Source organism: Rhea americana, unplaced genomic scaffold (genome assembly GCF_003343005.1).
Source record: "Rhea americana isolate MKP2758 unplaced genomic scaffold, rheAme1 scaffold_233, whole genome shotgun sequence".
Lineage (NCBI taxonomy): Eukaryota > Metazoa > Chordata > Aves > Rheiformes > Rheidae > Rhea > Rhea americana.
The window spans coordinates 1,265,850-1,280,062 of NW_028186350.1; the positions used below are offsets into that span (position 1 = coordinate 1,265,850).

Here is a 14,213-nt window from a genome sequence, read left to right on the forward strand (position 1 = left end):
TGAGTTTAGCGTTTGCATCAACGAAGAAGTAAAAACTGCTCTTTTCCCCCATGTTAGTCACCATGTGCTAAATAATGTTTGGTAAACTTCCTTTTATCTAGTTCAAGACAGGTCTTCAAGATTGCACARCTACTCTCTTTCCTTGTAGAATAAGAACAGACTTCCAGATCAGGTGCCAGGCGTTGTGAAACACAACTCTCACTTGTTTTAATGCCCCACGAGAAGGGGTCTTGCATGTCTCAATCTATTCCTGTCTGCTTGTATACAGTGAATTGGAAGTGTCAGTATAAAAATGACTGCAATGAGTTGGACAAAAGATTTGGCTCGCTCAGTCCTGTCTCTAATCGTGGCTAGCAATAGATCTCCAGGAAGGAGAACAAGAGCTGAACAGATGCTTATTGATTTGTGATCCACCGGTCTGCAGCAATTTGGGACTGAAGGACACCCTGCAGCAGAAGCGCTGTGTGTTTAATAGGCTATAGTGATTTTTTTTTTCTCCTGCATCTGCTTAGTTGCCGTTTGACCTCACAAAAAAAATTAACATCCGCATTCTCCCGTGGCGCAGCGCAGCTTACTTCTCGTTTGGGCAAAGTGTCTCCTTTCATTTGCTTTGCTTTGCTACCAGTKAGTTCTGTCCAATGCCTCCCAGTTCTTTTACAGGCAGAGACAAAGAACAGTTACTTGCTTTTCGTTCTTTCCATGGTACACACGTTTTAGACCTTTTTCATCCTTCATGAGTTGTCTTTTTTCCAGAAGGATGCACCCAGTCACTCCTGCGACAGAAAATGTTGCAGATCTTTGGTCTTTATTRTTACGCTTCTCGGTACCTTTCCCACTTCTACTATATCGTTGTGTTTTTGAGATGGGAGCGGAAGGGGAATCAATTATATGGTTCATGTTGCAATATATGCAACTGCATATAGTCTTTAATATCTGGGTATACCATAGATGYATATGGCGGTAGAGTTTGTGTGTTTTGTGTTATTTTTTCATTCCTTTTCTGATCATTTCTACTCATTTGGATCTGATTTTGGACCATTACTGAGTATTGAGCCAATATTTTCATGGAACTCTCCACTCCAAGGTCTCATTTCTAGGYAGAGGTGGTCAACTCAGAGCCCATTATGGTATATCTAACGCTTGCGATTTTGTTGTTGCTATATATCGCTGCATTTTGATGGAAATTCAAGTAGTTTTATTATCTTGTCACTCAGTATCATTGAGTCCTTTTGCAACTTTTCCACCTTGTGCTTTTATCTGTTATGTTTGTTAATAACATTTGTTGAGGATATATAATTATTTAACTTATTTCTTCCCCCTTTTATAGATCATCTGTAAAGATGTTGAACAGAAGAAGTTTGAGGACTGTTGGCCTCCATCCATTAGGAAAACTGATCATTTATTATCATCCTCTGTTTCCTATTTTTAACTTTTTTTTTTTTTTTTTAATCAATACAAAGATCTTTCCTCTTACCTCATGGCAGCTTAATTTCTTTAACTGTCTTGTCAAATGCCTTTTGGAAATTCAGGCCAGCTATATCAACCAGATCTCTCTTGCCCATGTGCATGTTGACTCCTTCAAAGAACTCCAGCTTTGTGAGGCATGTTGGCTGTTCCCCAAATAGGTCATATTTATCCATGTGTCAACTAATTCTGCTAGTACAGATGTTAAGCTTACTAGTGACTGTACAGTGCTCTGGATAACATCAAGAAGCCAGTTCCATCCCTCTAAAGGCAGGGATGGTTACAAACCGCACTTGATGGTTCACCTTGAATTTCGTTGAGAACTTTTGGGTGAATACCATCTTGTCCTGGAGGTTTCTTAATATTCACCGTGTCAACTCGTGTCCCCTACTGATACTTCAATTTGAGGCTGTTACTCAGGTGATCCTGCTGTAAAGGAAGACTGTGCTATGAGGATGTCCCCAAGATCTTCCATATTGAACCCTGGGGTAAAAAGTGCAGTTACCCCAATACTGAAAGACTTCAGAAATGAAAACAGCACCAGTTTTTAGATACCTGATTTAATAATCAGTCTTCCAGTAATGGGAGCCTCATGYTGTTAGGACCAAATCTGTACTTCATCCTTACTGCTAGGAGTGCTTTTTCTTCTTTCTGATTGTTTCTGACCCGRAGCTCTTTCCGCGATGCAGCTCCCCAGATGGCCCTCCCGTTGGCTGTGTAGAGCCTTGGCAATGGCAAGAGCGGGCTCTTCCAGAGGCARTGTGACTTTGCGGGGAGTGCTGAGCAACGTGTTGCAGGGTGTTTTCCAGGTTCGTGTGGCACTGCACAAATGCTAGAACAAACCAGTGACCTGCTTGAAGGACCTTAGTAAACGTCCATCTTTTATATCCCGTAGGGCCCAAGACATTGATTTGGCTTTTGAAAGTGGTGCTCAGAGCAAGGATGCAAAATCTTAAAGGATAAAAGAGGGTTTAACAGAGGATAATATTAGGACAGTGTTGGCTATATGGAACCCAGTTTTCCTGATCTCTTGCCACAGTTTCTTCTGTCTGCCAAAATAAAGTAGAACAAAAAGCTTGCTTTGTATGCACGCATCCTTGCTTTGTAAGGAAAAACTGCTTCCTACCTGCTCTTGCTTTTCTGGTAGAATCTTCAGTAATGTTCCCTCCTCCCTGCCTTCCCCAAATATGCCATGGTAAGCATTTGCTTATGCAAACAATGCAGTCCTGCATTAAGGCTAGAGGCAAAAGGATCATCAAGCTTTTACGTGTGTAGATGAGCAGATTTGAGGTTTGTGGCTTCTAATTAGCAGTTTGCAATACATTTATTGGATCACGAGATTTTGTAAAGAAGAACAGCAGTGGAAGGAATTGGCTGTGGTTTGCGCAACTTGATGCTGTAACTGGACCTCATTTTCCTGGAGTTTACATGTAACACAGTGAGGAGACACTTGCTAACGTTGCAGCGTGGGCATGGTTCTTCCCTGTTGTCCGACAAGTTGCATTAAAATAGCTGTCCTGGCCCGTGATACGTGGTGGCACTCTTGGACCAAGTTTGTTAGGTGGGTTATGCTGACCTTAAAGGGGTTAATATTTGGTTTGTGAGTGAAGTGTGTGTGTGTGTGTGTGTGTGTGTGTATGGGACCAAAATCTCTGGTGGGAGAGCCTTGTCCCTGGGGCTGAGCATTTCACGACCAATCGAAACGGTGGGGTCGTAGTGTGGAGCACTGGACTCGAGCGTTAACCGAGGAGGATTCGGTCTGAATTTTATATCGGTAGCGAGACGCAATTCAAGAGCGGTAGAATAAGAATGGACTCGGCAGCTTGAAAAAAACATATTGGCAAAAAGTACCTGGCAATTCTTCAAGGAACTACACTCCATTCAGGCGACGCCAGCTTGCAGGGAGGGCATTGAGTGTTGCATTGCAACCCAGCGAGATACATCTAGTAATTTATCCAAAAAGACTGCTTATTTGTACAAGTGTTAGCACACGAGCAAACGTGCCAAGAAGACCATTAAGGCATATTGCTGCCAATTGCTGTAATAGCGAAGTTTTTAAAAAGCCCAACTAAGTGCTTTGTGCTCTCAGCGTATTCTCATTAAACACAGAGCAGCTTCCTCTTTGCAACATAGGTAGCTTGGAGCATGACACGCGTCTCGTGGCAGGCTGATCCTAAGCCCGCACGTCGGTTGCAGCAAGCACAGCTGCACGTGAAAAGCCAGCAGCTTTTCAGGGATTTGGGATGGGGAAACCAGGATGTGAAACTCTCAGTGGAGTCCAGTGAGCTAAAAGGTGTAACAGCTGCCTTTTGCCCACTGGGTGCAATGTTTTGTTTGAAGAGCATTGAATAACTGTTGGTTAAAATATTGTATATCTCTTTGTATATACATACTCACATATATTTATATAAAATATGCACAGCAATAAATAATCTCCTTGAGCAGTATCTTTTAATGCTRTGCAGAATCAGAAGTGGCACTAGAGGAAGGTATCCTTCCCCCCTTCCCTTGCCCCCTTCTTAGTTAAAATGGATTAAAATATTGTTTTGGTAAGTATATAGTACAGTGTCTCTTGTTTGAACTCTTCAGGATGTTCTCAGCACTAGGCAGATTGCACGAGTGCAAATGGTGTTTTAACCAAAGCTGAAACCAGGACGTCTCGCCCTGCGACACTGCARGATAGTCTTGCTCGGAGCATCAGGCTGTTTCATGAGAACTTAAAGGAGAAACACTTGGATTGGGAGAATAAAATATGTATTGCTGTGGCACGTCACTAGAACTACATGTTTAGTGTAGCTGTGACATGGTGCCCAGGTAGATCTACTGAGGCAGGGGCAGGAGAGGATCCGTTCAGCAAAGCGCTTACAGAGCGCTCCAAATCTGAAGTTTTTTCTCACCAAACCTTCAGGGAAGGCTGCCCTCCCCTTTGGCTTTGGAGAGCAGAATTTGGTCCTGGATGCACGACGGCTGCTTGAGATCGAAGAGAGCACTGAAATCCTGCCGCTCCCCTGRGTTTAAGCATTCAAATCAAAAAAGCTGCATGCCAGTGCCTTCTGTGAGCCTGAGCTTCATGAAAGTGTTTCCTGCGGAGAGGTGCTGAAATCGTCTCTTTGGATGCAGGCGTCTGGCTCATCCTTTCCCTTTGAAACACGGGCAGAGGAGGAGGTCCCRGTTTCGACCGCAAATCACTGCGGCTGCTCAGCTTTCCACTGCCTGAGCACACCTACCAGATCCTTTTTCGGGRACAGAGATAAAAGGAAGATTAATGGGCCAGACCCCTAAAAGATGGGATATTAGGCATTCAAAAGCTTAGTGCAATCCAGGCAGAAGGCCCTGGGCTGCGTAGGAAGCGTCTAGGTTGTGTACGTAGCTCTAACATCGGCACCTTGTTAGTTTTATTGGCAAAACTCAGCTGCCCAAATTTGGGGGGGTTTGTCCCCAATGTGTTTTTGATGTTCAGTAAAAAGCACATTTATCATGCTTGCCTATAGGGATAGCTCGGAAACAGGAGGGTGCAGACCAAACCCACCGTGCACGCGCTCTGCAGCTTCTCCGTGCGCGCGCTGTCAGTCCGTTGTGCTCAGAGCGCACTGGATTGACTTTTTGCCCCAAATGAGAACTTGCTGAAGGTCTGCGCGTGCTTAGCAAGCTTGTCCCAAATTTCCATTCTGCAACARCCACTAGAGTTACTGCTCCCGCTGGTCTTCAGGGAGCCCAGACCTTCGTGTTTCACATGGGTACGATCCAGCCAGGGTAAAAAGGATACGTTTGGAAAACTGGTAGCTGTATGCAACCAGTTTCATCCATGCTTTTATACCATGAGCAGAGATTTGCCAGGGATTTGTGTTAGCAGGTATTTCACAGCAAGAGCKGTCCAGCCTTGTTTTTATGATTGTTTAACAGAAAAATTGTCAYGAAGATCAATGGCACGTCTCTGTACTCATGCTATAGTTAGGAGGTACAGAACCTAGCAGGCGTAACGTGTTTGGTAAGACGTTGCCTTCTTTTGTCCCGCTTAGGAATTTGATAATAACAGCTTGCTCATTAAGACTTTTTAAAGAGCAGGGATAAGGAGAAGGTCTTTCTGAAAAGCATTAAGTGACTGTGTTTGAATGCCTTGAATTGCATTTCTCAGCAAAGCTGCTGTCAGTGAGATAGCTGGTCTTCGGGGCCCCGTAATGCCAACAAATTTGCTTGACTGTTAAAACAGCTCACAATGAATAAAGCTTGTTATAACAGCTTAATACTACGTTTGCAATTGCATGTAATTCTAATTGCAAAGTCATGTGTTTTTAACATAGAAGGGGGGGAGCATTTCTCTGTCAGTTTTTTTAACTTTGTGTTTTCAATTTCAGATCTCCTTCCCCTTCCAGAGGAAGTTAGAGGTGCCATAGCTTTAATGTCTGTTTTAGCTGCAACTCAAACGTTCGCTTTCTGTAAGAAAATCTAAACCAGGAGGTACGCTATTTCTCCTGATTTGGAAAGCATTAAAGGCAAGTACACTGGAAGTTAAAGTGCTGGTAGGTCACAGGGAAATTCACAGCCCCGACAACATGAACTTGAAAAGAAAGATAACCTTTCTTTTCAATGTATTTGTCTGTGCAGCTGTAGCTTTCAATTGCGTAATTGCCGCTGGCACGTTGCTTTAAGAAATCCAAATGAAATCCCTCTGATTTGGATTTTCAGTAGAAGGTAAAAAAGTAAAAGGAAGTGGTAGCAGCTAAATCAGGAATTAAAGCTACTGCACTGCTGACCTCAAAAGGATGGTCTGGAAGAAGGAGACCTGAACCAAGGAAAAGCTCTGTTATTATTTATCGTACTTTTTCCCTATACCTATCTATCTATAGCAACATGTAGATAGATAGATAGATATACACCTTTTAAATTTTTCATGTTGTTTGTAATTAAAAAAAAGCTAAGAGTAGGGGATCAAGATGCAGTTTTTTTCTTTGTTCTTCCTTGGTGGAGTGCAGCAAATCCTGGTCTGCAAGTAAATTTTTTCTCTAAAAGGTAAATTCCTTCCTAGGAACGGGTTAACGTGAGCATAGCAAATACCATGCAGAAAATACTTATGGCCATACTAGCATGTCCCCAGCCCTGGGGGTCGTGATCATCTTGGGCCAGCACTTTTACCCAACAGCTTGGTGTCTTATCAGTCCTCCTGCTGTCGCTATAAATGGCGATGTCCAAATCTGAGTTTGTGATTCTGTATTTGTGAACAAGCTAATAAATTCGTGTAATGTGACGGAGCTTAACGTGAATTCAGCCTTTGTGTAACGTTATGTGATTGACAGTAAAATAGGTAAAGAGATGGTCTTTTTCTTGACGTTTTTATTCTCGCTGATGGCAGCAATTATCCTAAAGGGGTGTTTTGACAGTAAAAGTGCATTTCGGTGGTATGAGAGAGTTGGACATCTGCTATCTGGAGGAAGAAACACAAAACCTAGGCATTTCCTACGCAGAGAGCTTGTCCTTAGGAAATATCCATCCTCTGCTATAGCTGCCTGCTCTACCTAACTGTGATTTTGGGCCGAGCAGCTTCTTTTTGGTTAATAAGCCTGTGGAGAGAGCTCTGCAACTTGCAGGATGAAATCCTTAGAGGACAATATTACTGCCTTTTATTGCCTTCCCCAACAGTGTTTCTGGTTCGTATCTTTGGTTGTTTCTTTTTGCTGCAACGGTCTGCCAAGGGTCATCTCTCCATCCGCGTGCTCTCTCAAACGGACTGGTCTCTCGAGCAAACGCTAGAAAAGGAGCATGCTTCTCACGTGGGGTGGGGATCTCTGAGAGGGTGAGTGGCAACACACCGTGAAGAAATACGGATTTGCTGTCGATGCCTCTCCAGAATTTGCTTTCAGGCATTTCCAGGCTCTGGATCTTGCTGGTTGGGTAAAAAACACTGTTGATCTGCTGTGCTTCTGTGCGTTGCCTACATGTGGCTAAGAGCAAGGTGACTTATCTTCCSAGTCTCCCACAAACAGGGCATAGTTGAAGGTAAGGATCTCATGCCACACCGACATGAGGTGGTTTTTCTTTTGCTTTCACCCATACGACCATTCCCAGATTTCCTACTGTGCAAAGGTCAGTCGCTCGGAAATACACAATCCTGAGCTTTTAGAAAAATAATTGTCGCAGGAGGGGAAGAGGGCTGGCCGGTGCAGGGTAGAAGGAACGGGCGCAGCAATATCATCCATCGCATTTGCTCGTCCCTGCATTGCTTTCACATCTGAATGCTACTCGTTGCATAAACTTGATTCATATCTCTTGCTACTTCTCATTTTCATGTTCAGCAATGCCTCTCTGCTAACTGAACAGCACGCACAAATCCAATCCAGAAATTTTTCCGTGATTCGGGGTGCAAGGCAGCTGAACAGCAGCTAGGTGTCATGAAGTAGGGGGTTTATTTGCCCTGTCTAGACTATGCATGTCCGGGTGTATAGCAAAAATAGTGACAAAATTGAAATGTGACACCTTTTTTGCCCTTGTTTATCATCAGTTGTTTCAAAAAACACAACATCAGTTGAACCACTGCTCTAAAAAGCTGTTGCGAAATGAAATGGAGATTTATTCTCAGCCCATCTTCTTCTAATTCTTAAGAGGGCACTGAAATACGGTTTGCTTTTGCGGTATTTCCCCCCCCACACACCTCATTTGTGGCTATCAGGTTCGTTGCATGTGTGACTTACAAGCTGGGACCTCATCATCACCATCCAGCTACTACGATTGAGCTTATTTTGTTCTTTGCAGAGATTCAACTTTTCTGTTTGCAGAAGTGCATTTTCCCCAAGGTGGGTGCTGTAGTGATCTGGCCAGCCAACAAAAAGGAATATAAGGCTGACAAAATAGCTGYTAAATAGCTAGGGTTTGTCACAGAGGAAGGCTCAGAAGTTCTATTTTTTGTCAAATCAAAATTGTTATGTTTGTTATTATCAGGGAGTTGATAGTTGGTTCCCATTTGGTTACAATTTACGTCTAGTTGGCAGCGTACAGGTGGAAAGAAGCCAAGTTTTGCATCAAGATGACTGTTTGGTAACAGATGTCTAATGTTTCCCAACACATTTAGTTCATGTGATAGGAATCGTGAGCTAGTTTAGGGAAGCTGAGCAGTTGGGTAATTACAAACCTTTGCTCATGTTGTTTTCTCATTTCTTCTTTTTTAGCTGCCTAGTTAAGGTTGTTCTGATTTTTGTATTTATAGTTTGGGAATTACAGCTTGAAATGCGTTTCAGCGTAATAACTGTCCTATGAAGCAATCGTTTATATAAATAGTTGGGAAGTTCCAGCAAAAGCCACATGTCTTCCTCACCCACTCTTCTTAACAGCAATTGTCCAAATGCTTAGAGCATGGTTCAAGAGCCGCTCCTTCAAAGTGGTGGGACACGTGTGTGACGGTATTTCCTCATGGTCCCCCATATAACTAATTTCTCATATGGGGCTGCTGTCCGTGCTAAGGAGGATGCAAACACAACTCATTTTAATTGGTGATTCACTGAACATATTTATTTTATTTTGAGGGAGAGAAAAAAATTGTGGTTCYAAGCCCAGTATCTGCCACAGCAAGGAGCTGATGCTTGTTAGGATGAGCTAGAGTTACGGAAAGGCCGCCACATTTAATGAGATTTCGACAGATCTCTGTCCTTTGGCTTTGCAGAATCCTGGGAGAAGGTTTCTTTTCTTGGAGAAGAGCTTGTGAGATTCTGCAGGATGCTCATGTTTGACCTAGAGCTAAACTTTTCCTCCGTCTCCTTGTCAGCACTTGAAGTTGCCTATGGAGGAGATGCCTGCCTTGATGGAACTACAAGGGGAATCTCGCCTATTAGCTACCATAGTGAACTGTTAGCTATGGTGGGGATGGTTAGAGTTGCTTAGACAGGGATCATTTGGTAGCCAGTTATAAAACCCCAAAAAAAAAAAAACGTTTGCCATAAGGAAAGAAGTCCCATTAGAGTGCCGTGGGAGTTGATATCCTGCTTCCTTCAAGCTCTTGCGAAAATCTTGACCTTGTTCTTGAAAACTCTTTACTAAAGGAGGAGGAGATTTTGCAGGAATCCCTTAGTTATAAAGCACAAACCTTTTGTTCTGTTTTCCTGTTTGAATCGCTGAATGATTTGAAAAGTTCTCTGTGCCTGTACTTTTTTGTATTTTCAGTTGTCATGTTTCTGGCCTGTGCTGTCTGAGGCGTGAAGCGCAATTGCCAAAATGTTGCAAGAAGGGCTCTTTCCAAATTATGTCTAATCCAGCTAGAGTCAGAAAATCCCAGAAATCACAGTGTATCTGAGACTTGTTGAGCAGCTCCAGAATTTCTCTGGATTCAAATGTGAGCCTGATCCACAYTGACTGCTCTGGGTATTCAGAACTTGCCTGAGGTGCCTTCCTAGTACACTTCTTACTTATCAATCTAGGAACCTAAACCGCTAATATTTTAATTCACCAAYTCCTCCAGAAGTCAAAAGAATCATTTTTTGTTTGAAAAATCTCAGAGCACCAGTATACAGCTGCATGTCTAGAATATAACTCCCTTCTTATTAAGCTGCTAAGCACCAGATGAGACAGAACTCTGGTATCTGAAAAGCTYGACCCAGGAGAAATATGCCCTGCACTGACACACATATTCTTACCACAGAGGGCTGTTACTTCCAGTGGACAGCATGTCAGCTTGTGCAAGCAAAATTGTGGAAAACTTATCTCTACCATCCCTCCTATCTCTGTTCTATTCCCAGGGAGCAGCCCAGGTGTCCTCTGTAATATCACAGCTCAGCMGATCTCCTTAACCTGTCGCAGAACTGAATATATTCCTATAGACATACCAACTTAAATTGTTAAGCCTTTGTATTTCTTCGAACAGCTCTCCTCCTCCCTTGAAAGGACGCCTTTGATTTTGGAGAGCAATGCTGAAATCAAAGGAACATGTTGCAGGACTGATTCTCACCTAACATAGATGATGAAGTAAAGATATCCCGTATCTTTTTCACTAGAGATCTGTAGAAAGACTGTTTTGACTGCAGCGTGTTTCCTGGCTGCCTGTTTTCGGTTGCAGAATGAAACTGAGAAAAACAAGGAGCACACTTTCCAGGATCTCAATAGCTTCTGTTCAGAGTGCCCCACAAACTAAGCAAGCTGCATAAAAGTCCATAAAGTTGGATATGTTTTCTGAATTTCAGGATGATGATCATGACCTSACTTCTCATTCATGGAATAACTTGAGAATATTTGCACTTTGGTATWTTTATTTAAGCGACATAAGAGATTTATTCTTAGGCTTTCCAGGGCCGAGAAGCGTAACTCCTGTTAGTTGCATTGCTCATGCTGACCCTAAAATTAAAGCACACCATTCTCGCATTCACCTTCAGATCAGTCTAACTTGACTGAAAGTAATCTGCAAGATTTAGGAGATTTTGAGAATTTACAGGTATGTTCTTTGACAGAATTTGGCCATAAAGTGTGTGCCTTTAGACGATAACGATCTTGTCCTTTTATTGCAATTTGATTGACCTTTGTAGCTGGGAACAAAACAGAGTACAGATGTGACGGTTGCTATCGAGCGTATGGTAGGCTTGCATGCATTTTGCACTCACTTTTGTTTCACTGTGTATTTTATAGATTTCTTTTGTTTCTAAGATGCCTGTTGCATGGTGTCTGGAGAACTGGATCCAATTTGTTTTACAGGCTTCACTGCACTTGTATGTACTAGCTGCATATAACCTGTCTAGCTGAGACTAAGCCAGAAGATTTCCAAAAAAAASCCAATCAAAGTAGTACTGTCATTACTTTTTAAATGAAATATTAAATTCACGGAGCTTTTGAGGAGAATTGGTAGCTCTTCCAGGAGCTGAGTGTAGTACTCTGTTTTGCCTTTCCAATACCATACCATGTTTTATCTGGTTTTGTCCCCTCACATCTCTTGCTATGAACTCTATGCCATTTTTGTAGGAACTTTGCAGTCATTCAGGGTAAGAGGTATTATAGGAGAGATTCCTCCCCCCACCCCCATCTTTCCTGTGTGTCTTTGGAAACCYTATCCATGACATACTGGCGTTTCACAGAATCACGGAGTGGTTGAGGTTGGAAGGGACCTCTGGAGATCATCCCCCTGCACAAGCATCTCTCATCCTCTCTTTGCTGGGGGGATGCAATTCCCTGCCGCTAACGCTGAGTTTTTTGGCTAGAAGTTTTGCATCAGTTGTTTCACCGTTGGAGGAAAGCKTTCCATGCTGGGATCTTGGCTTTCTAGCAATTACAAGTCATTAGATGCATTTAAATGGTCAGGAAAGCCAAAGATAATTGCACACTGTGAACGTTACCCATCTCACTGCGCTGTCACCCCTGAAATGATGTGCCTGTTGTGATTTAGAAGRGAACTGGTAAATATGTCTTTCATTTAACAGAGTTGGGTCCCCCCCCAGTTACCAGTTTAATATGCACCTCGTGATTAGTACAAAAAGATCAATAAGCAGCCGTGTGACACAAGGTTATTCCAAGTTCGAAGCAGGCACAGTGGCGATTACTTTCCAAAATCGGACGCGGTCAGACYGCTGTGGCCATAGGAACAAGGTCATCGAGAGGATCTGGTGACAGTATAAATAATAAAACAAAGCTTCACTCGTTTGGTGGCAGAGCCCCCAGACAGAACAGCGCTTTCTTGCGTCATCTTTGGGGTGTTCTTTTGGGACCTTTTSCTCTTCTCGACACCTCTTTTTGCTTTTCTCTTTTACCCTCGAATTGCTTTTGTTCTCTTCCCCCACAACGTCATTTCGGTTTTCAGTAAAACAACGAAGGTGATTTGAAGGGAGCAAGTCACTAAATCAATTTTGTTCTGTTATTGAATTAGATTATTAGATACAGAGGCAGGCATGACAGATTAGATCCATTAAAAAGATAGATAGGTGGATGCGTGGATGTGATCATTGCTGACGCTAGAATATTTTATCTTTACTGTAGCACAAACTGGGCTCAGATGAAGCACGTGGTGCTCAGGCGAAATAGCACATTATGGTTACAGCTAACGGCGAAGCATTTGSGATAAAATTAAATATTGAAAACGGTGCACTTCCAAGCCAGTTTCCCCTTTAAAACCTGCATGCGTTTTTACATGACCTTGTCAATTTTTTTTTTCTTTCTGCCGTAAAAGTCTGTATCACCAATGGCCAAAGGTTGTACATGCCCAGGGACTTCTCTGGCAGCTGAATGTCAAACTTTATTGGGTGGGTGGATCCTGTTCATCCATTTCCCTTCTGAGCCTTTCTAAAAATACCACGAACCTTGACAAGGAGATATTTTGGAGGAATCATATTCACGAATGTATTCATGGGAAGCTTATTTTGGCAGGCTTGCATGTGTCAGATTTGCATGCTTCCATAGTTAAGGGCTTGGTGAACTTCTGTCGCAAGCCAGTTGCACATGGGCTAAAGAGAGAGCATCTGGATTTTGGGACCTACCGAGTTGGAATTTCTCCTCCAAGTGAGTTTGTAGCAGGAAAAGAAGCGAAGATATTCTTTTAGGAATGTTAATATGTGACTGAAGTCATTCATTTCAGGCATTTGCACACCAGCCCTCAGCTTATCGGATCTGATTTCATAAAACCTGGCTGTGATTTCTCTCCAGGGACCTTAATGATCTTGCCACTTTCAATAAACATTTAWAGAAACTGCTGCCAGCCTGTGGATAAGAGAAACTTATATGAGAGACTTTATCTTCCAAATATACTRAAAGACAAAACAAACCACCCACTCTTCACAAGAAGATCAATAGAAAATGTCAAAATGTAGCATTCGCTTGGTGGCTGGAGCTGAATTGCAGTACCAGGCATGTGCACTGTAGGCATGCAGTAGGTAACGTTTRCTTTTCTCACTTGGAAAAAGAAGTGCAAATTGGAGTTATGCTGTAATTGGGACCAGCAAAACTAGGAGTGTGAATAAAAGCAAACTGTAAGAGATAAGATGGAAACTAAGCAGGTAAACGCTGTTCCACACTCATGCCATTCGGGTACAGTGTTGCACAGTACTCATGTTTGCACGTCTAAGAAATTTCCATTTTTTCGCATAAAAAAATCCAGATACGAAGCCGAAGCTGCCTTCTTCGCCAACCTGAAACTGTCTGATTTCAACATCATTGACACGCTTGGAGTTGGAGGGTTTGGACGAGTTGAACTGGTAGGTAATCTTCTTTTTTCCTCTTTGAAGTTTGTGTAATGTCCTGGGAATAAATGCTATGTTACTAGTCTTTTCATGTTCCTTCAATATTTTACATGAATTACTGCAGAAGTATGTGTCAGGCTTGTGATTTTACTAATAGTTGAAGAAATTTGTCTTGTATTTCCAGGAAAATAAGAATATATGAATAAATACTCTGTAGTTATCCCAAAGAATTTATGTACTAGATTGAGAGAGGAGCGTATATCTTCTCTCTCCAAGCAGTCTTCACACTGGAGCAGTACTTTTTTATGACATTGATTGCCTTTTAACGAGAACCTGGGGAGCTGTGGTGGTGGTGAGTAYTGAGATTGAAAGAGTAACGTAAAATCTTAATCAGCCAAAACTGCAGTAATGGTCCACTGTCTGCTGTTCCTAACTCGGGTCTAGGGGTCGATCTCCTACCTGGTTGTGAAGAAAACTGTAGATGAGTCGTGTATGTCTGAATTATAATATTAGTTTACGGAAAGATATCTAGTTCGCAGAATTCTAAAGAAAGCATGAAATCTGAGTTTGCTTTTTGCTCCGCTTGGGTTTAGAGCCATGTAGTTTTTTTTTTTT

The 14,213-nt window shown here is 42.5% G+C and overlaps 1 protein-coding gene across 1 annotated transcript in view; it reads left to right on the top strand.

Annotated features, from left to right (window-relative positions):
* The window catches only part of PRKG1 (protein kinase cGMP-dependent 1), a 377,911-nt gene that overhangs the window by 329,677 nt on the left and 34,021 nt on the right, over positions 1-14,213 (top strand). Inside the window, exon 9 of the mRNA XM_085306160.1 lies at positions 13,517-13,613. Within this exon, the coding sequence (XP_085162286.1) occupies positions 13,517-13,613 (97 nt within the window). The remainder of the gene's footprint in view (positions 1-13,516; positions 13,614-14,213) is intronic.